The following is a 23,762-nucleotide window of genomic DNA, read 5'->3' as shown; positions in this document are numbered from 1 at the left end:
ACTAGGACACAATAGTAATTAAGATATTTTTTCATGAGTTTGATATTTTTAAATAGGATTCAAAATCATTGAAGGGAAAAAGAAAAAAAAAGTCCATAACAATTTGAGAAATGGCAGGATAGAAAAACAGTGGGGAAAAAATGCATGTATGCAATGTGTCTTTTATTGTCTTTTATGTATCATTTCCATCCATATGACCACTTCCATGAGTCTTGGCCAGGAGGTATAACCATAGGGAAAAAATCTTACAACCATTACAAGATTCAGTATGAATCCCAAGGCAAAAAAAAAAAGAGGAATGATGAACAATTCATCTACTGTCCTATACTCTGCTGTCATCTGCAGAAATAGTGCCCTTCTGTAGGTTAGGATCATGGAGAGGAAGGTTAGGCAGACAGCTGGCAGGTTGCAGGGAAAGAATTGCTGAGAGGCAGAGATCTAGGGAAACTGATCCTGTGGTTCCTAGAGATGTCCACAGAAACTGACAGCACATCCTCCTCTGCCCATCCTACCTGACAGGAGACAATATAGATTTCATAGACATTAGGGCTGGAAGGGATCTCAGGAGATCATCGAGTGGCAGCTCCAGAAATGTGCTCTTGTGCTGGCTGGCAGAAGTTTAACAGGTGAAGGGGAGCAGATAAGTCCTAGTTACAATATCAGCTCTTCTGTTTTGTTTTGGTTAAAGGAATATAGGTCTGTCTTGCAGCAGAGGACTTTAAAGTCACTATGTCCACATTTTTTTCCTTAATGTTTCATTGTATAGAAATAATGCTGACTCTCAGAATTAGGCACCATTCATTTAAAGCCATGGAGCTAATCAATATATTTAGAAAACAGATGCCTAGTTTGTACTTTAACATGTTACTTTTAAGCGCTGTTTGTGCCTGCAGAATGCACTGTAAATCAAGAAAAAGGTGATAAATGTGACTTCAAACAGGCTCAATAATAATAATATATTCCAGAACCATACATTTTGCTAATCCTATTCGTGCCTGATCACAGTGATGCAACAGATAGAGACAACTCTATCTACTTCTGTTGTTGCCAAGGCAGTTCTGTGCTCAGGACAGTAGTTTTGCACAGGGTGGTGGCAATAGCCAGGTTCCTATCAGCTGTAAGTGAGAAGGGGTGGCAACAGCCATTTTCGTACACTACTCAAATATTCATTTCCCCCCCACCTGCTTTAGTTACACAGCTGTAACAAGGAATGCACCTTAATCCCTTTCTGATTCCTTCCCTCATAAGAAGGGAAACCCCAAAGAAGAAAAAGGAGCTGAAAGTAGCAGAAGCATAAACTAGTTGTGTATCAGCCTGGGTTAGGATATGAAAAACTATCCTCTCAGATAGCCCCATTATTGTATATTTAATAGCTGAATGATGCTAACATTATGATAGGCATTTGCCAGGTAGTGTAAGATGACAAATACGATGCTTCAAGTGCAGAGGAACATGATTATATTATATTCCCTGTTGGGAGGGGGAGGTGAATAGGGACTGACAAAAGCAGAGTGGCCAAGCAATGATATTTGTCACATGTCAAAGTAGGTCCATAATTTTTGCATGGAATTTTTTTATTAACAAGCAGAGATTTTCAGATGCTTATTTTGACATAACTTGCCTAAGGAGAGAGGAGTTATTTTAGAAAAAGAACTAAAACCACCAATGTAGCTCTGAGTTAAATAAAAGGAAAATTTAGGGCAGAGTACCTACCAGTATTAACTGGGCACAGACCACATGCAGGCTTTTTGAGAGAGGCAAGTGAGCACTGAATGTACAGTAGTGAAGTGAGAAATCAGTTATGTCTGTATACAACTGGTTTCAATGGTGTATCCCCATATTTACACAGGTTTAATTAAGAGTAGAGTCTGCAATTTTACAAGGCATCTCTTGAGTTCATTCTAAAGCTACCGGTGGTTCTTCCAAAAAAGCATAGTCTTTGAAGAGCTGTTAAGGACATCCGCTCATGATTGTAGATTTTAGTCAGAAGTACTTTTGTCAGAAGTACTTTTAACAAGGGCCATCTGGCATGAGTGATTCTTGGAGTAGTAGCATGATGCTGTCATTATCATTATTTATTTGTTTGGGTGCTTATATTCTATGACATCTCCTAACTGTGGATATTTGCTTCACTAAGGATAAAAGGGAAGAAAAACTCACATACCTGGTGGCTAAGAAAGACGACTTTAAAAAGATTAAGAGGAGTACAATGCAATATTTCTAACTTGGGTTTCTAAGGGAGTTCCCAGAATAAATGGGTATCCAGTTAAATGTGGCCTGGAGACTAGAAATAGTGAGTGCATCTAGTAGTTAGTACACGTAATTGGTACATAGCAATAAACTATGGCACAGTTTGCACCCAGGTTTATTTCCCCTGGGTGCAGTGTTTACATGTGCACCTGGGACTGCAACATGTTGAGCCCAGGCAGAGCAGCCCCAGCCTGGCAGGAGGTCTGAGGTGTCAGCCTGCCAGCCTGGGGCTGCTCTGCCCTGGCTCAACATGCTGCAGAGAGGCTGGCTGGAGCATGAGGTGCAACAGTGCAAGGCTTGCCAACAGGCAGCCTCTGCACTGTAGCAGCCTTGGGCCCCAGCCAGCCACAGTCACCATATACGCATGCATTTTGGTGCACATAATTACTCTGCTGTAGGATAGTACTTATCCTGGATAGAACTGTCTATGCATGTGAAGACGCTGTGCTGGAGTTTCTTCAGGTGCATTAATAGCACATGTAAATGCGCCCAGTCGGTGCATCTACACATCCACTTTACTGCAGAGCTGACTATTTAACTCCACAGTAAAGCATCACCATTTACATGTGCACCCATATTAAGACTCAGTATATTAATTAACTTCACTGTAGGATAGTACTAACCAGGACAAGTTGGAGTGAATTAGGCATCTCTGCAGTAAAGTGCATGTATAAATGTACCCACTGGGTGCATCTACATGTGCTATTAATGCACCTGAATAAACTCTAGTGCAGTGTCTTCACATGCACCCAGAACTGGAGCCATTCAAGCCAGGGTGGAACAGCCCCAAGCTGGCAGGGGGGCTGAGGGTCTGCCCCAGGCTCTGGGTGGCAGCATCAAGTGGTACAGGAGCTGGATGGGGCACAAGGGCACTACAGTGCATGGCTGGCCAGCAAGCAGCCCCTACATGTAGCATCCTTGTATCTCAGGCAGCCACGGTCACAGTCTACACCTGCTCTTGAGTGCATGTAATTACTCCATTGTAAGACAGTCCTTGTTCCAGACAGCACTATCCTACAGCAGAGTTATTTAGTTTATTGTGCCCTAATACAGGTGTATGTGTAGACTGTGATGCTTTACTGCAGAGCTAATTAGTCAATTAAAGCAGTAAAGTGCATGTGTAGATGTACCCACTGAGTTCTCATAGCTTCCGCTGACGCAGAGTTGTGGGTACCTCTGAGTCACAAACCATTTAAATTTAGGTTTATAATTAAGAGAAACACACTTACCTTTCTGTTAATTGATGGTTTTAATTTCTGGTTCTTGGGCATTAGCACTAGTGTAGATGTGAATGCTACAAAGATATATTAATGTAAGAACAGAAGAAAACCCTCTTTTGTGAAATAACAGTTTTAAATAAATAATGGCAACAATTCAATTCATAGAGCTGTAGATTTTTATCAATCACCCCTTTGTATTCTTGGATTTTAACACACCTATATTTGGGGCTTAAACAGAAATGTGGAATTAAAGGCAGTACTATGCTGTAGTCCAAAGCCCACTCCTTATACCAGGGGGACTTCTACTGCAACTTATTGCTAAATTAGGGATCTTCCTGCAGCGACTTGAAACCAGAGCCCAAGCCAAAATGATCATTGGCTTTTAAATGGCCTGCAGGCCAGATCTGGTACTCAAAGGGATTGCATCTGGCCCACAAATGCTTGACCTGGTTCACATTTTATTAAGGGCTTATTGATTCCCCAGCCATTTAATCTGATCTATGTTTTGCTAAGGCCGGGACTTCAGGCAGCTATTCCAACCCACATGGGAGAGATGCTTTTCTTTGCTACAGTATCTACTCACTGTTGCTGAGGCAGCCAGAGGGGAATGATGATCCATGGTGCCAGCCAGGTTGCAAGCTGAAGCCTGTGTTTGCATAAGGTTGCTGACCCCTGCTATATGTGAAATTATGAATAAATCCAGTTCATGGCAGAAAGGCTGGTGTCTAAGTAATGATGAGATGAAAAGTGATGAGAGATCATGAGCAGTCAGAGAATGTTGCAGCACTTAAAGATGTTATCTTCCTTTAAAAAAAAAAAGATTATTCAGAATAGAATGAAGAAAACATTGTGATCCATCAGGGATCTCTGTTAGATAGGACTGGTGCTGTTCAACATATTCCTAAATTACCTGCAAGGAGCTGGGGGAGGGAGGTCACTAGTGAAATGGCCAAGTTTCCAGATGAGTGGTAAAGATCAAGATAGACTGTGAAGAATTAGAGAAGGATATCACAGAATTGAGTGAATGGGTAATAAAATTGAAAATGAAATTCAATGTTGGTAAGTGCAAAGTGATGTACATGCCCTCCCGCCCATAAGTGTTACCACACAGGAAACACATTTTGGTGTGCTTATGAACAGTTCACTAAAAATATCAGCTCACTGTTCCCGGGCTGACAGACCTACAGTTTAACCCAATAACCAGGATTTCTTATGTTCTTAACATGAAAGCCTTAAAATGAGAGTGGGAGGTAAGACATCATGGAGTTAAGAAAGAGGGATGATCTTATCTCTTATTGCTACCATTTCCAAGGGAGTGGGATTGGTAGAAGAGAGAGTCAGAAACCTTGGTAGTTGGTGGACCAATAATAATGCTCATCCATTAATCATATTAGAGAGAAAAGATATGATGGTAACAGAAAGGGCAAGGGCGTTTGTATTGTAGAGGAGAGGGACATATGGGACTTCAGGGCATAAAAGACACTTATGCAGAGGCAGATGATTGGTGTGAAGGGTTTTGTGGGTGGATTAGGGAAGGTTTATATTTTAATAATGCCTTTTACAGTCAGCACTTGAGGACATTGGAACTGGGAGAACTTGGAGTCTGTTAACCAGAGCACCCCAAGGAGAGACAAGCTCTAATGGTCACAAACTGCTGGAAGACCATTTTTGACTGGACATAAGGAAAAACTTCTTTACCTTCTCAGTCTCCAGAGTCTGGAATAGACACCCCCCCAGAAGTGGTGCAAGCACCTACTCTGGATACCTTTAAGAAATGCTTGGATGCTTATCTTGCTGGGGTGATCTGACCCCAGCTAGCTTCCTGTCATTTGGGCAGGAGCTGGACCCATTGATCTCACGAGGTCTCTTCCAGCCCTAATGTCTATAAAATTTATGAAATCTATGACATTCTTGGGATATCCAGCTGTGAAGGTCATTTTCAAGATTCTCTTTTGATGACGGATATCAAGTCGCCAACAGACTGGCTGGAATGTGCCAAAATGTTGGGAAAGGTTTGTCTTTATGGATTTGAATCACACAATCTCTATAATAATAACCAAGACACCTCAAATCTAAATATTTATAAAAAATACGGGATAATCTCAGTCCTATTAGATTTAAAAACTGTTATTCTTCAGTAGGTTGACTTGCTGGGAAGCAAGGATCTTGGCCCTTGGCTCATACTATTTAATGCTTAGTTGTTGCAAAATAACGCATCAGCCATTCATGATTTGTTAAAGCGCATTTTAGTGGTATTATAAGCATGCTCTTGGATGACACTGCTGAATGAAGTAGAAGTTTGGGGGAAAGCTGAGGATTATTTTGCTACTTTGATTTCTTTACTGGCTGAATAAATTTATTATTTTTGTAATTGTATTTTATATTAAGTAGTTACCATGTGATTATAAATCCAGTGAATCATCAGGATACTTAGAGACTTTTAGATGATTGTTTTTCATTTTGTTAAATCTAAATAAATACCATAATGGACGATGTCTTTTAAAATATAAGATTAATTCTAATTATATATTCTAGAAATTAATCCATTTAATTACCTGGATTTCACAGAATTATTAAACAAAAGGCACTGATGGTTCTGGGACTATGTAAAAGTATTGTTGTTATGCATTCACATTCTTTTTGTCCATACACTGATACTTGCATCTTAATCTTAATAGGAAGATGCTGTTTCTAAGAGTAATATTTACATAGCTGTCTAATGCTTGTGTTCTTGTACTGTAATTTTGTTAAATTAATTGGAGGGGGGAAAGGGTTTTTTTTTTTAAATTTTAAAGTGTCATTGTAAATGCTGACAAGTTCCATGTTCAACCTACTTTAAAAATTCTAGGCTCAGATCTTCTTTAAACTAGCACTAATTTGCACTGTGCTAGCAGGGCAAAGGACCTTAATATGGGAAGAAGCAATATTTAATTTTATTTTAACAGAGCTTTACACTGATTGAACAGTGTGCTGTGACCTCAATGTAAATAGGAACCAGGTCCTCTATTTTTTCAAATGTCCAACAGATTATGAAATATTAAGGGTATGTCTACACATTGTAATTCAGCGCCAAGTAGAAATACTCAAGGTAACTCTGATCAAGCTAGTACAGGTACTGGAAGCAATATAAGTGTATTAGCAGGGCACTTACACAAGTTAATTAGCTCTGCTAAGAAGTAGATTATATTACCTTGTACACTAGTAGCTACTGATAGACATGAAAAAACCGCAAAATTTTACCAGAAGAGGCAGTGCATTAGTTTGACCTGGCTCCACAGTGTCTATATAGATCATATGCTTCAGTGGGGCTTTACCGCTTTCATCTAATCTCTGGTTCAATCAAGCACAGAAAAGCTCCACTGATGTGCCCAATCTATACAGATGTTGGGTAAGCCAGGTCCAACTAATGCAATGCCTGTTTTGGGCATGCATTGGGTTTAGCTGGAGGGGCAGCTGGAGTTTAAAGTTGACAGGTTTTTTGGGTTTTGTTTTATGTCTGTAAACGGCCAGTGATACAATAACATGACCATACTACTTATGATACCTGAGCTAACTTGTTATTTCAATTTGAGGTGACTGTCCCTGAACAATGAAGACCAAATATTAAAACAAAAACTACATGAGTTGATGTAGTTATGAAGATCTACACAACAGATAATTTTCTCTATGAAAAGCAGAACATTTTGTCCAAGGTGGAAAAGATCATCAAAAGATTCATCAGCCCTCTAAATATTAATCTAGAATGATCTGGTCAAAGATATTTTTCTTTTTTCAAGCTCCTTGCAGTCAAAATAAAGCATGTTTACTCAAAAGACTTGTTCAGTACAAGAACAATATGTTAAACAATCCATTCAGCTGACAAGTGCCTATGTAGCATGAAATGGTGCCTAACTTCAACTATCTCTTAATTTCACCAAATTAAAAAATAGAGTAATCTTTTCTCACAGTCTCCACAATGTATTTTCACTCATGATTTTTTTTTGATTCCTAATGCTTTTAAAACAAATTATCTCTTGTAGCTGGCTAGTATATAGAGAAAAATTACAGTCATCCATCGCTCCTGAGACTGAGATAACTGTATCTCAGGTGAAACCTATTTATCTTCATTGAGGTATAAAATTACAATAATTTCAACATTAATACTGACATTCCTGCATTTTATTTTCTTACAAGTGTTATCAGTGCCAATGTGAACTACTGCAGTGGTAAATCATAACATTTATTTTCTTCACAATTAAGTGTCCATCACAACAAGACCTCCATTTCTTTGAGAAAATATTAAAAGACCTTAGTAAACTGATGAAGTGAGCTTCAGCTCCCAAAAGTTTGTGATAGGAAGGCAGCTTATAGACCTCGATATATTACACACACACATGCACGCACGCGCGCGCACACACACACACACACACTTTGGTTAGTGCATAAGATCCATAAACAGCCTTCCTATTCACTCACAGAATATAAAGCGTTTTGTACCAGATAGTGTTTACTGATTTGTCCATTAAAATGATATAATTCTGATGCTCAGTTAATAATATAATTGTCCAAATATTCAATAGATGGGATTTTCAAAACTGGATATTGATATTTAGATGCTTTGCTGTTGGGAAGCCCAAAGTGAGCTAGCTAATGCAGTCTGATTTTCAGAAACTTGTTGATTAAAGCTCTCTGAAAGTTTGGTTCTTTTAAGGGGTCTCGAGTTCCATACATCAGAATTGAAGCAGCCAAAATCACTAATAGTTTTGGACTACCTTGGCTCTAAGTGTGCAAACTTTGACTAGAAGTTCTGCAAGAAAATGTGAGGATGATGAATGTTCTCCTGCTCCCCACACCCAAACATACCAAGCATCTTGAGGTCTTCCAGGTCCTGGTAGTAATGCTTCCCTTAAGCATCAGAATATTATGGATTTAACACTGCACTGATCTTCAGCTCACACTGGCCTTAGTGGGAGGTGAGAGTGCTCAGAGTAGCATCAGAAAGAAAAGCTCTATGAAAAGTCAAAAGAACTATAGTAGCAGAGGGAAAGGTGGCAAGCAATAACTAAGTGATCTTCCAGACGTGCCTATGTTGTGTAGGGGAAGAGCAGAAAGGTTTCTGATTAAAGAAGCTGTCCATGAAGAAGAAGTTTATGAAATCCATTAGCGTTTATGTTGCTCCCATACCTCATGGTGTAGATGGGCAGAAGGTTTATACTGTTATAAAATAGAATGGGGACTTATGATGGTTCATCTGCACATGGTGTAACTATTTTGCATGTCCACTCTAGCCAACGCTAAGGGGAAATTAAACAATAATAATTTACTACCTGTTTCATTCAAGGGCTAATTATTGTGGTTTAGTCTCTTTTACTGCAGACAAATAAAACAGTTACAGCAAATCAGTGAGCCCACTCATCAGCAGTATATCCTTCTCCCTCGGCTTTTTAAAGCAGTGTAATTGTTTCCTCTGTCCTCAGCCTCAGCTTCCTTAATAAAATGAAGTAATGTCTGCCTGAAAAGTGGGAGGTCTAAGGTTCAGAGGAATTACTTCAGTGTTTTGAGAACATGGAAAGAGCAGAGCTATACCTGATTATTAATAAAAGATAATGTACAAGTACAAATAGTGCAGTTTTCTAATGGGAAGGTGCCATTTGGAAACAGTGCTAAAGGGAGGTTAATGATGTTTTTATTAACTGTGATAGAGAAGGGGAGAGCCTGGGATGAAAGACAAGGATTTCAGGCTGTTCCAAGTTTAAGTCTGATGGTGACTGTGATGGTTTGGCAATCTGGTCACATGGAAGTGCTAACTCTGTATGAGGTTATGAACTTTGTGTGTATGCCTAGCAAGCTGAAAACTCCATTTTGAATGGATAGCTTGTTTGCTTTCTCTGTTATATCTTCACCTATGCTTGGCACCTTAGAGACTAGCTCATTCAGAGAAACTAACTTTTTCAAAGAGACATAAGCTTTCATAGCCAAGTCAACTTTGTCAGAAGTTATGAATGCATATCCATCCAACAGGGTCCATTCATAGCATCAGATGAAGTAGGCTGTCACCTATGAAAAATTCCACCACTCTGAATAAGTTAATGTCTTAGGTACCACCCTGCTCTGTCTTCTGCTTCACTTCAGACTAACAGCTCTTAGTCTGATTTCGACTAACTACCTGTCTATATTTTGGACTGCAATTTTAAAGGCTAGTGGCACTGGGTTAGAAATACAGAGACTTTATACTCAATCACTGAAATCCATTGTGCCAAACAATAGAGTAGCTCCTATCCAAGGGTATTAGTTTATTAAGGGAGAGGTCACCTAGCAATAAGTTCACTTTCTGAGGTCTCTCACACCTCTTAGAGCTGGTTAGGGGCTTTCATGGCAGAGGTGACTGGAAGAGTATAAAAGGACAGGAGCCCCTCTACTCAGGGAGCTATTTTAATCATCATAAGATGAGAGAAGCTGTTGCAGGAGCCTGCTTTCCTGAACATCAAGGAGCCCCAATAAACTCCCAGAGGAACAGTAAGTGAACAACACTTATTTGTTGTTTCTCCATGTTCTGGAATAGTTTCATAGTTTCATAGTAGCTAGAGTCGTAAGGGACCTAGGTAGATCATCTAGTCCGACCCCCTGCCTTGGCAGGAAAGAGCACCGGGGTCAGATGACCCCGGCAAGGAGCTCATCTAACTTCCTTTTAAAAATCCCCAGGCTAGGAGCCTGCACCACTTCCCCTGGAAGCCAGTTCCAGGCCCTAGCCACCCTGACTGTGAAGTAGCACCTACTAATATCTAATCTAAACCTACCCTCCGCCAGCTTGTGACCGTTATTCCTGGTCACTCCTGGCAGCATACGGGGGAACAGGGACTCCCCCAATACCTGCTGATCCCCCCTGACCAGTTTGTAGCAGGCCACAAGGTCCCCCCTTAACCTTCTCTTGTTGAGGCTAAACACGTTCAGGTCCCGTAGCCTCTCCTCATAAGGCCTGCCCTGCTGACCCCTGATCATACGAGTGGCCCTCCTCTGGACTCTTTCCATATCGTCCACGTCCCTCTTGAAGTGTGGCGCCCAGAACTGGATGCAGTACTCCAGCTGCGGCCTGACCAGTACCGCATAGAGGAAGAGGATCACCTCCCTGGACCTGCTCGAGATGCATCTGTGGATGCATGACAGGGTACGGTTGGCCTTCTTGACTGCCTCCCCACACTGCTGGCCCATGTTCATCGTGCAGTCAATGACGACTCCAAGATCCTTTTCCGTCTCCATGCTGGCAAGAGGGGAGTTCCCCAACCTGTAAGTGTGGTGCCGCTTCTTCCTCCCCATGTGCAACACCTTGCACTTATCAGTGTTAAACCCCATCCTATTCTCATCCGCCCACCGTTGCAACCTGTCAAGGTCAGCTTGTAGCCTGTTGCACCCTTCTAGTGCACCCACATCCCCCCACATCTTAGTGTCATCAGCAAACTTGAACAGGGTGCTTTCTACCCCCTCATCCAAGTCACTGATGAAGATGTTGAACAGTGCGGGCCCGAGGACTGAGCCCTGCGGAACCCCACTGCCCACATCCTTCCAGGTCGAGAAGAACCCATCCACTACCACCCTCTGGGTGCGACCCTCCAACCAGTTAGCGACCCATTTGACTGTGTGGGCATCGACACCACAGTCTCCCAGCTTTTTGATGAGGACAGGGTGAGAGACAGTGTCGAAAGCCTTCCGGAAGTCCAGAAAGACTACATCCACAGCAACCCCTGCGTCTAATGATTTGGTGACCTGATCGTAAAAGGCCACCAGGTTGGTCTGACAAGACCTGCCACTGATGAACCCATGTTGGTTGCCCCTGAGCATGCATTCCCCTGCAAGGCCCTCCTGGATGTGTGCCAGGATAATTTTTTCAAAGAGCTTACCCGGGATTGAGGTAAGACTAACTGGCCTGTAATTTCCCGGGTCCTCTTTTTTTCTCTTTTTGAAGATAGGGACCACACTGGCCCTCTTCCAGTCCTCTGGCACCTCACCAGAGCACCACGAGTGCTCATAGAGCCGCGCCAGGGGTCCCGCAATGACCTCAGCCAGTTCCTGTAGAACCCTAGGGTGAAGATCGTCCGGACCAGCGGACTTGAACACGTCCAGCCTCTCCAGAAGTACCCTAACTAACTCCTCGCTAACCCCTGGCCCAGGCGTGTCTCTCCCGGGGCCCAAGGGGGGCCCAGCAGGGAGGTGGCTGAACTGGTCCCTACTTAGGAAGACAGAGGCAAAGAAATCATTAAATATGTTAGCTTTGTCATCTGGCATGACGACTAAGTTGCCCATCGTGTCCTGCAGGGGCCCCACATTACCCGGGACCCTCTTTTTACCCCCTATGTATTTGAAGAAGGACTTCTTATTGTCCTTAATCCGGGAAGCTAGTCCTATCTCCATCTCTGCCTTGGCCTTCCTGACTGCCCCCCTACATCCTCGGGCGACTGTAACATAGTCCTTCTTGGTGATGACCCCATCCCTCCATTGGGTGTATGCCCCCCTTTTAGCAAGGAGACATTCCCGGATGCTCCTAGTGAGCCATGGGGGTTTATGTGCCCTCCTGCTCCCTTTGACCCTTGTTGGGATTACCTCCCTTTGGGCATGGAGGATCGTCTCCTTAAGGAGCAACCACTCACCTTGGACATCTGGCTCCCTTCCCCTCTGGGTCCTCAGCGCTTCCCCAACGATCCTCCTTAGCTTGTTGAAGTCAGCCCTCCTAAAGTCTAGGGCTGTTGCCTTGCTGCAGCCCTTTGCCACCTTATGCTGGATGGTGAATTCCAGCAAGCGATGATCACTGTTTCCCAGGTGGCCCATCACCCGCAGCCCCCTCACCAGGTCGTCACCCGTGGCCAGCACCAGGTCCAACAAGGCGTCTCCCCTGGTGGGGCTGTGCACCTCCTGGGTTAGACGGAGGTCCTGCACTCTGGCTAAGAACCGACGTGAGCGGTCAGACTTGGGTGACTGCTCTTCCCAGCAGATGTCTGGGAAGTTCAGGTCCCCCATGATGACCACATCCTTAGCCCTCACTGCCTCTGTGAGCTGACCTAAGAATTCCTGGTCGAGCTCTTCTCCCTGGTTGGGAGGTCTATAGTAGACTCCCACCGTTAAGTCTCTATCCCCTGGACTGCCTTTTACTCTAACCCAGAGCACCTCAGAGTGCCCCCCCTCTACCCCCTTGCTAATTGACGAGGAAGTATATTCCTCCTTGATGTAGAGTGCTACTCCTCCACCTTTCCTTCCTATCCTGTCCCTCCTCTATAGCCTATAGCCCTTGACACTCACCGGCCAGTCATGCGATGAGTCCCACCACGTTTCTGTGATCCCCACTATGTCAGGGCTGGTGACAGCTAGGAGGAGGGCGAGTTCCTCCTGCTTCTTCCCCATACTTCGAGCATTCGTGTAGAGGCATTTGAGGCCTTCAACGGTTGTGCCCACTGACCCCCTAGTCTCAGCAATGCCCCGTCCCCCATCACTTACCTGTTTCTCCCTTTTGACCATTGGTCTGGGCTCGCTGGCTGTTGCTGGGCCTGGTAGTTCATCGTCTCCTCCGCCCTCATCTTCCCCCTCCCCCGATGAGCCTAGTTTAATACATTGTAATACATCTTTTAAATATGGACCAATGGTGTTCAGCGACCCTGTGTGAAACCTACCTGTGCATGTGTGCGTATGTTTTATGCTATATCTGTTACATTCCTTGAAAAGGTAAAATGTAATTTGAGGAATGCCCAGAGTGTATTTAGGTTATTAATGTATCTTGGGGGTTGGTACTGGCTCGGGGGGGCCAAAGGAAGTTGGACTGAACTGAGTAAGAAACAGACACTATGTCTCAGAAATCTGCCGGAAAAGACTGAGAACAAAAGCAGCAACTTACTAAGCCCACTAGAAACTTAAAACACATGGATCTACCAACTAGATTCTACCATAATACTCTGTTGAGTGTGCCCAATAACAGGAACTTGACTAGATCAGTTATGGATAGATATGTAGGAGGGGTTGCCTAACAGACAATCATATAGTTGGATGGAGAGAAACATATCTGGATGGAGAAGTAGATTTGTGATTCATCAGCATAAAATGAAAGTCCAAACTTCTTTCTGTACATGACCTCATCTACAAATAGTTCTCAAAGGATGGAGAGCTGTGGGAAATAGAAGCCAGTAGGAGAAGATTTCTCCAGAAGGGATACTGAAGGACTAATCTGAGAAATAGCAGGAGATCTAACAGTGGCTGTGGTCATGAAAGCTAAAAGAGTATAACATTTTAAGAAGAAGGATATGATCAGTATGTCAACTTGTCAAGACTTTGTAACAGAGTTCCTGAGATATAACATGACATACTGTTGGTGGCTATAGAATCATTGAAATGGAAAGGCTAAAAACTAGACTCAAGTGGATCACGGATTAAGCTGAAAAGATACAAAATGTATATATATAACAGTCCTGCGTGGCACGTGCATAACAGTCCTGTGTAGCACACTAATAAATTTAGAGAAGGACAAAAATAGAGGGAGATGAGACATAGAAGAGAGAAGCTGTGACAGAGTGGAAGACCCTATATCGTGAGGGGAGAAGAAACCTTAAAAAAATTTGATGTTAAGGAGAAAGAAGAAACTGAGCATGAAATCAAGGGCATTTTTACATGTGCTCCAGAGGTGGGGCGGTAGGGTGTTTTACTATTTATTAATGAAAATGCACCCAGCATCTCATGAATCAGCAGCCCCATGCTTCAAAATCGCAGTGGGAGCACTTTAACTAAAGCTCATCAAATGAGCTTCAATTAAAGCACCCCTGCTGCCATTTTGAAGCATGAAGATTCTAATACATGAGATGCAGAGGCTGGCTGCAGCATGCTAATTAGTACACTCCACCAGACTCAGTCAGTCAAGTCTGCTCTGACCTTCAGTAATTACAGCGTGTTAAGCAGACTCCCAGAATGTGTACAGGCACTGAAAGATACAGAGAACATGAAACTGAGACCCCCTCCCCACCTCCGACACACTTGACCCTCTCCCCCCTATTTATTACGTTGGCTTAACAGTTTCTATTCTAGAAAATGAGCAAAACTTGACTATAAGAAACCTGTTTGGGTGTTTTTTTTAAACAATTTTGACTTTAAAAAATAATGATTTTTAAAAGCATCGATGAAATCCTTACAAGATGTCAAGAATATTCATAATTTCATATCAAGCATAATAATTCAAGATATGTATCACCTTGAAAGTTAGCATTATGTTTATAAGTTATTTTGTAGCGTATGAAAGTAGTCATTTTGTATTTGCAAAAGCTAATGACAGTTTATTCACTTGATAAAAACAAGGCACATGTCTCTTCATTACATTATGCAAACTTCTCTGAAATGTTGTGTATAAATTTAAATTATATTCCTTGTCTTCCTTTATGCTATATAGGAAAATATGTTTTTTGAGTATCACACTGTGATTTCAGAATGTTTCTACACTCATTATTCTTGCTGTAAGGCTCTACTTTGTTTTTTTTTTAAATAATCACTTAAAAAGCTTTAGAAACATGCAGATCTCTTGCATACAACTAAAGTTTGATGTTGAAGTGCAACAGAGGGTGATTTGAGCAGTATTGTGTCATACATAATACAAAATATGCGGTGGCATTATCTGTTTGACATCTTGTGGCAATGAAAGCATAAAATATTGTGACTATGTAAGATCTGGATTGCAGTAGCGATTTCTGCAGTCCCTTTATAGATCAAACTTCCAGTTTAAGTCACTTGGAGTTGTTGTAGTGCAAATAACACTTTGCACCCACTGATGGCATTAGTTGTCTAGAACACTTGATTGGTCTTAGTGGGCATGTCCAGACGAGCATGAATGTGCACTATGTGGTGCCACATACCCATCTGCAGCACTGCAAACCACATATGCTGCACTCGCAGGCATTCATCACACTGCTAATTAGCAGTGCAGTGTGGGGTGGGGGTTGACACCAGGAGACTGTAAAAAAACCCAAACAAACTGAGCCTGAAAAAAGCTCTGGCCGCGAACCAGTTTCTTCATGCCAGTTTACTGGAGCCCTAGAAAGCCCCCAGCCCAAGTGCCCTTCCCTGCCTGGGGCAACTTTCCCCATGTCAGAGCATGCATGCAAAAGTGTTCCCTGGGAACAACTAGCAGCACCACAACTATGTGCTGCTACTATTTGTCTCCAGGGAAATACACATACACACTCCTCTAGGTGCACCCAATAGTTCCACAACCATAGTGGCCTCAAGATAATTGTACTTATTTGCATCACCTTGTTGGTGTCACTGGGCATAACCCTAGGTAACTCAGAGGGATGGAAGACCACGAGTGTCGATGAAGTCCTTCTGTTCTGGGTTCAGACGAGCCAGGACCCCCGCTTGCCCAACCTTTGTAACTCTTTCTCTGGCACCTGTAATCTCCTGTCCTTCTGGAAAACAGGCGAGCTAAAACTGTTATCTGTGGAATGCAAGAGCACCGCTCGGAGAGAGAAGGGAGGAGGGAAAGGGGAGGAAGAGGGGGGCCAGCTGTTGGAAAATCACTGCAGAGAATTGACCAGGGTATAAAAATACACCGTTGCAGGGCTAGTTGCGCAGGATTTGAGACAATACAGTCTCCCTGCACCTTTTACTTGAGCTCAAATAAACTCTGTCTACTTCTCCCCCCAGTGTGTTTATTTGGCGCAACGCACACCGGGCAACGAACCCAATTGTTGCCTCCCTCGGGCACCTTGTGCCGGCAACAGTTTTTGGCACCCAACGTGGGGCTCCAGGCTAACATTTCACCTTGCCCGGATCCCTCCTGGGGTTGACGACTTGCGGCAACAACCGACGCTCAGCACGCACCGGTGGTTTCATCGGGGGCCTCGGCGGAGATGTGGTTTGATCGACCCCGGATGGCACAATGGTGCAACGCGCTCTAATAGTGGAGAAGCGATCATGGGTGATGGTGTGAAACTGGTCCCTCGGACAAGGTAGGATAAGCTCAGCAGTCTGAGCATTGCCTGTTAAGACCTGGGGACGCCCAGTGTCTCCCTGTAGGACCTGGGGATGCCCAGTGTCTCCCTGGAGTATGGGGCAGGGACAGAGTACTGTTGGCAGGGCACGGTGTACACCCTTAGAATGCATTCTGACTAATTGGAAACTGTTTAAGTCAGATTTAATGACTAAAAATAATTTTAAAAGGTTTTGTACAGTGGAATGGCCTCAATATCAACTGGAGGATCAGGAAAGATGGCCTCCGGAAGGGTCAATTAACTACAATACAATCCTCCAATTACTCCTGTTTTGTCAGCGGACGGGTAAGTGGAATGAACATTTGTATGCGCAATTGTTTATGGCTTTACGAAATAAGACAGATATTTTGCAGAAGTGTAATTTGATTCCGACAGGATCGGTAGTTGTCAGTGTTGAGTCTCAGCATTCCCCCCCAACCACTGTAATGCTAGAGTCGGCGTCCCCTTCAGCTTTAACACCTCCACCATATAAAGGTTAGATGCCCCTGGTTCCAGAGAGTCCTCCCTCAGTGGGATTTTACCCTTTACTTACTGAAACTGTAATAGCCCGGCCTGGGGCAGATGGGCGTGCAGCCCAGACCATGCAAGTATACACCCATGTACCTTTTAACCCAGTGGACCTGGCAGCTTTTAAGGCACAGGCTGGAGAATTTTCAACTAGCCTGAGTAAGTTTATCTCTGTCTTTAAGGGATCTTTAGCTAGTCACAAGCCTGACTGGGATGATTGTAATATCCTTATGTGAACCTTATTATCTGAAGTAGAGCGGAATCAAGTTATTTCCAAAGCAAGGGAGGAAGCACAGCGGAGGCATGAAAGGGATCCTGTCAATGTTCCTGGTCCAGCAGATGTGGTTCCCCTAGCAGACCCTAGAAGGGACCCTAACAACCCTGTGGATCATACCCATCTTACCTCTTACAAAAAAAGGAAGACTTAATGGGCATGTCTGTAGCACAAATCCTGGAGACTGCAAACAGGGCGTATACCCTCAGAAAGGAAGAAGAAGAAAAGAGACAAGTTAGAATGCTAGTAGCAGCAGTACAGGCTGGAGTCAGAGAAAGGCCACAAGAAGGTGGGAGAGGCAGAGGTATAAGGGGGCGTGGGCGCCCTGGCCCACAAGAAAGATGCCTGGGATGGAACCAGTGTGCCTTATGCCGGCAAGAGGGACACTGGAAGAATGAATGCCCAGAGAAAGGGAGAGACTGTACTCCTGTAATGGCAGCAGAAGGACAGGAGTAGGGGTGTCAGGGGAAACGGACCATCCCACCCCCGGAACCCCAAGTAAAAATGTGGGTGAGGAATTCAGAAATTGATTTTTTGGTAGACTCCGGGGCAGCACGGACTGCTGTAAATCAACCTATACTACTTCCCGTAGTGAACGCTCTCACCGTGGTGAGTGCCACGGAAAAAAAAAAGGCTCAGTGCCCAGTGTATGCTCCTGCAGAATGTGCTCCGGGAGACCGGGCTCTTTCTCACAAACTGGTCTACCTTCCAGATTGCCCATCACCCCTGCTAGGACAAGACCTGCTTTGTCGATTAGGTGCATCACTGCATTTTACTCAGGATGAAATAACCCTCACATTGCCCCCTGAAAATGCATGGATAATGACCCTCACGATTGAACCCTCAGCTATGAACGCCCCCCCAGAGTGGAACCAGTGGGAAGACCGGGTATACCTTTTGGTGTGGGCAAGGGGGGTCCCCGGAAAGGCTACACATCAAACCCCCATTAATATCCAACTACTGCCAGGAAAAGGTCCAGTATGAATCAAGCAGTACCCAATCAAAAAGGAAGCCAGAGAGGGACTGCAGGAGACTATAGACCGTTTCCTAAAGTACGGCATACTGCGAGAGTGTCAGTCAGCCTGGAATACTCCTATCTTGCCTGTACTAAAGCCTGATGGCACATATCGACTGGTGCAGGACCTAAGGGCGGTTAACAAATGGGTTAAAACTATTCATCCCCTTGTCCCAAACCCGTATACCTTGCTGGCCTCCATAGGGGGGCAGTATACTCATTTCTCAGTTCTGGATTTGAAAGACGCTTTCTTTATGATTCCAGTTGACCCCCCCTCTCAGGAGATATTCTCTTTTGAATGGGAGGACAGAAAAAGGGTTAAGAAACAACTTTGTTGGACAGTATTAGCTCAGGGATTTAAGAACTCTCCCACCCTTTTCGGCCAGTCCTTAGCTAAAGACTTGGAGGAGTGGAATAATGAGCATGAAGTTCTCTTGTTACAATATGTGGATGATTTATTAATTGCTGCCATAGATTTAAACTCTTGCCTTAATGCCACGGTAAGCCTCCTGAACTTTATTGGGCTTTGAGGATATCGGGTGGCTCGAAATAAAGCTCAAATTGCTCTCCCCAAAGTACGATACCTGGGATTTCACATAAGACAGGGGGAGCGCCAGCTTTCAAGTGAACGAAAGGAGGCTATGCCAGGTTCCCACCCCAAGCAACCGTAAGCGGCTCAGGGTGTTTCTTGGCATGGCAGATTTTTGCAGAATATGGATCCCTGAATTTGGACTATGGGCAAAACCACTACATGACTGTGTAAAAGGGGCAGACCATGACCCCTTTTATTGGACTTCAGAAGCCAACAAGGCATTTAAAATACTAAAAAGGAAACTAATGGAAGTCCCCGTCCTGGGTTTACCGGACCTTTCTAAACCTTTCCAATTGTATGTGCATGAACGAAAAGGGATGGCTCTGGGAGTGCTTACTCAATTGTTGCAGGGCGTGGAAACATCCCGTTGTTTATTTCTCCAAACTCTTGATCCAGTTGCCAAGGGATGGCCAGCATGTTTACGAGCAGTTGCGGCAACTGCCCTAGTACTTGAGGAAGCTGAAAAGTTAACGCTGGGAGGAGTCGTGCAGGTGTATACCCCACATATGGTCCAGGCTGTGTTAGAAGTGAAGGGGGGTCTCTGGCTTACCCAGGCTCAGTGGCTTGGTACCAAGCTAAGCTTTTGGAGAACCGTGAAGTGACTCTGCAGCCCTGCCCCTCCCTTAACCTGGCTACTCTCTTACCTGAAATGGAAGAACAAGAGCATGATTGTTTAGCCATCATAGATGCTGAGTACTCCAGCCGTGCAGACCTCCAGGATCAGCCACTTCTGAATGCTGATTGTGAGTGGTACACTGATGGCAGTAGCATTGTTGTAGAAGGGCAAAGGAGGGCAGGTTATGCTGTTGTGACCCTCTATGATGTTGTTGAGGCCAAGGGTTTGCCCGCCGAAACATCTGCTCAACTTGCTGAACTGGTGGCCCTGACCCGGGCGCTAGAACTGTCAAAAGGGAAATGGGTCAACATCTATACTGACTCTAGGTATGCTTTTGGAGTACTGTATCCCCATGCTGGCCTATGGAAACAAAGGGGACTGCTGACAGCCCAAGGCTCCCCAGTGAAGTCTGGACCCCAAATTCTCCAACTCCTGGAAGCTGTTCAACTTCCCTCGGTAGTGGCAGTAATGCACTGTAAGGCGCATCAGAAAGAGGATCAAGACGTAGCCAGGGGTAACGCCCGGGCGGACAGAGAAGCTAAAAATGCTGCCATCCTGAGGACGCCGAGACCTGCTGACACCCATATGCATGCCCTCATTCCATCAGTGGGGGAGCTCCCGGATCCCCAGTACTCGTATAAATCAAACCCTCAAGCGTCATCTATCAAAGATCTGCCAGGAGGCCTCTCTGCAATGGCTCGATGCTTTGCCCCTTGCTCTGCTTCACATCTGTGCCCTCCCAAGGGAAGATTAGGGCTTAGCCCCTTTGAGATTATGTTTGGAAGGGCATGGCCTATGAACCGGACGCCGGTTCTAGCAGGGGAGCGGGAAATAGGATGTAATATTTTGTCACGGTATATGTGCTCTTTGTCTGCTGTTCTTTCTTCTCTCCATAGGTACACTAAAGACTTGCAGCCTCTTCTGCTGGGTGCTCCAGTCCACTCGTTACAGCCGGGGAATTTCATGCTCGTTCGTACCTGGAAGGATGAGCCCCTCCAAGAGAAGTGGAAAGGACCTCACACTGTCCTACTAGTTTCCCACACAGTGGCAAAGGTCGATGGACACAAGAACTGCATTCATCACGAGACAGATTTGGCATGATCTTTCTCCCGTCGTATGGAGTGGGCCAGTTAGCCAAGCTGTATTGTCAACTTTCTGCATTTCTTACAAAATTTGCCAATGACACTTTAGCTATTGAAAAGAGCCTTAACTCCGAGATTTATCAACTTCGTTCATTATCTCTTCAAAACCGTCAGGCTCTAGATTATGTTTTAGCATCTCAAGGTGGAGTATGTGCCTTAATCCGTAACGAATGTTGTACTTATATTCCAAAAAAATTCCCAAGATATTAACAAACACATTTTGTCAGCTGAACAGGCTTTGAGCAGTGGAAAAGTCAGGAACGTGAACTCACTGTTTTTGATTCTCTCTGGAGCTGGTTGCCCAACCTCAGAGGCCTAGGAACGGGCATCCTTCACCTCCTGGTCACCGGTGTTGTTTTGTGTTTAATTACCCTCCTCTTATTTGCATGCTGTAATGCCCTCCTGCGCAAAGTCTGTGTATCCCCCTCCCCGAGCGCTTCACTGTACCCCTGCATTGAAGATCCCAATCCTCAAACACTCAATCACTTTTTATCTTCAGAATATGAGAAAACTCAGCCAAAACTTTGTTGAGTATTCTCAAAGGGGGGAGTTGTTGGTGTCACTGGGCATAACCCTAGGTAACTCAGAGGGATGGCAGACCATGAGTGTCGATGAAGTCCTTCTGCTCTGGGCTCAGACGAGCCAGGACCCCCCCTTGCCCAACCTTTGTAACCCTTTCTCTGGCACCTGTAATCTCCTGTCCTTCTGGAAAACAGGCGAGCTAAAACTGTTATCTGTGGAATGCAAGGGCACCGCTCGGAGAGAGAAGGGAGGAGGGAAAGGGGAGGAAGAGGGGGGCCAGCTGTTGGAAAATCACTGCAGAGAATTGACCAGGGTATAAAAATACACCGTTGCAGGGCTAGGTGCACAGGATTTGAGACAATACAGTCTCCCTGCGCCTTTTACTTGAGCTCAAATAAACTCTGTCTACTTCTCCCCCCAGTGTGTTTATTTGGCGCGACGCACATCGGGCAACAAACCCAATTGTTGCCTCCCTCAGGCACCTTGTGCCGGCAACAACCTGAAAACCAGGCTTTCATATGAAAGAGAGCTGGGACGTCATACTTTGGCACAGACAGAGGTACTTAGCTGTGTCAGTCTGAAATGAGTCAGATGGCAGAGTGCAACTTTTATAGACTAAGTTATGTATACAAAGTACAAGCTTTCACAAACCCAAACTCAATTCATCATATACTTTGGAATATCAATAATATAAAAACATAGCAGTGCCTACTTATGTCCTCTGAATATAACTAAAAAGTAGATAAATTATCACAGCACTTTTGATTTATTAGTCTGTGTTTGAAAGAGCCTAATACCTAGAAAAAAATAGATAATTACTAAAAATACATAATTAATCAATTAACCCTAGCTTGTTCTCATGGTTCATTCTTTTAATCCATTCCTGTAAAAATGTAGGCTTTGTCAAAGATCAAAGTCTTTGATTTCAGATGCCGATGGCAAAAGGTCAGATGGCAAAAGGTCAGAGGCTAACACAACAAACTCTGTAATTGTAATTTATCCCTCTTTATTAACAGTGCTGCATATACACATCCCTGCTGCATATACACATCCCTGTCTGTGCCTCATTTCAAATCACTTGAGATCCCACACGAGAGAGAGACACTAACCTTGAACAAATTGCACCTTGGTACCGTGACGTCAAAAAAAGATATCGGTACCCATGGTGACCAGATAAAAAAGAAACGACTTTAGTGAAGTTGTAAAATTAAATAATATACTATGCGCACCATCCTGTGACCAAACAGGACCAGTACCACCCAAGTAAAAATAACCCCCCTTTTTCTGAAACCTGAGCAAACAAAGCAAGCACAAGTGCCAATTCGTTAATTATTCATGCCTGGCATATAGTAATTGGTCACCTTTGCAAAGTATAACTTTGAAAGAACTTCCACCCAAAGCAGAGAACTGTGTATACACTCAAGAAGAACAGATCGTGAACAAATATTATCTCTCCGCCTATGTATCTTTCTGGCGTATCTCCGTCTTGCCGGCCCGTCTATCTCTCTATCTCTGTTGTTATCTTTCTTATCAAGAGCTCTTGGTAATCTGCAAACTGCAACGGCTTGTGTGAATCTCTTGGAAGCAACTCTCTTACCCACCCTGTAAATGCTGGGTAACTTGATATCTGCATGCTGTAACTGAATAAATCAACTCCTCTGCCTACGCTGCATCACGTCAGTAGCGTAAGTAAAATAAACTTTCTATTGTAACCAATACGCTGTGTTTAAATCCTCTGACTCCTGCTCACTGTTATCACCCACCTGTCCGGTTATAAATCCCCCTCCTCGTGCCGAGCCAGTCATGCCGACCCAGGCTCGCAGGTCAAGGGTGCACCGGCATTAGGGGCGCAACACCATTTTATGGGAATTCCATGACTTTATTGTCAAATTGGAAGCAGGCTAGAAAAATGTAATGTACTACAGTGTATTTCAGTTTATGTATTTAAACTTAAACGATGTTAAAAGCTTGCGGGTTGTAATTAACGAGACTTACTATAGCATCCTAATGATTGCTCAAATCTATGAAATGCTCATAAACAAGAAGCAAATAACCTCAGTAGAGCAAATAAAAAGAACAGCTAAATGTTTTATTATCAACTGATCTATACTTGGCTAAGTACAATTTTTGTCTCTGTATTGAAACATTAATTTAAATGAAGGAAACTGAAACATTAATTTCAAGGGCCACATGGTTATCTAATCTAAGAGCCATATTGGATTTCCTAAAACACCTAAACATCTAACCTTCATTGATTTCAAGGTGTTAAGTTTCTCTTTCCAGGAGTCTCACCACTATATAGGTCCCTATCCACTGGGCCTGGTGTGCTTTCAACCTACATTGTCTGAAAAACATTCTTGTACTGCTTCTAGCATGGAGACTGCAGACATCCTTTGGGTCCCCTGCCATCTGGGGCTGCTCCAACCCAACTCAACATGCTGCATGTGAAAACATGGTACCCAGGAGCGATAAATCCAGTGTGATATACACTGAAGTTAATTGCTCTATGCTAATTGCATGAGTAGATGTGGCCTGTGTATTTTACATGCTTACACATAGCATGTGCCCTGGAAGAATTAAAAAGTCACACAGCACACCCAAAGAGCTGAAGTTCTATGGGAGAGTATGTTTTAGG

At 43.9% G+C, this 23,762-nt stretch overlaps 1 protein-coding gene across 3 annotated transcripts; it reads left to right on the top strand.

Moving 5' to 3' along the window:
• Window positions 1–4,090: 4,090 nt before the first annotated feature.
• On the top strand, window positions 4,091–23,089 carry LOC149868280 (uncharacterized). 3 transcript variants are annotated; one of them, XM_090038332.1, is made up of 4 exons: window positions 4,091–5,482; window positions 16,113–16,417; window positions 16,629–16,744; window positions 20,360–23,089. In XM_090038332.1, exons 1-4 carry the CDS (start codon window positions 5,426–5,428, stop codon window positions 20,494–20,496), a joined length of 615 nt encoding a protein of 204 aa, XP_089894458.1. In that variant the 5' UTR covers window positions 4,091–5,425; the 3' UTR covers window positions 20,497–23,089. The 3 variants fall into 3 exon arrangements, with proteins under 3 accessions (XP_089894458.1, XP_089894456.1, XP_089894457.1); XM_090038330.1 differs by having other exon boundaries at window positions 16,113–23,083; XM_090038331.1 differs by lacking the exon at window positions 4,091–5,482 and having other exon boundaries at window positions 11,762–16,417; window positions 16,629–23,083.
• Window positions 23,090–23,762: the final 673 nt, after the last annotated feature.

The sequence above is a fragment of the Crocodylus siamensis genome, chromosome 3 (genome assembly GCF_052110815.1).
Source record: "Crocodylus siamensis isolate JL-2025a chromosome 3, ASM5211081v1, whole genome shotgun sequence".
Lineage (NCBI taxonomy): Eukaryota > Metazoa > Chordata > Crocodylia > Crocodylidae > Crocodylus > Crocodylus siamensis.
Note: the sequence above shows the minus strand (reverse complement) of the source record. Positions and strands in the feature narration are given on the sequence as shown.

Excerpts from the sequence above, each read along its gene's own strand:
- LOC149868280 (XM_090038330.1), top strand. The coding sequence starts at position 19,497 with ATGGAAGAACAAGAGCATGATTGTTTAGCCATCATAGATGCTGAGTAC.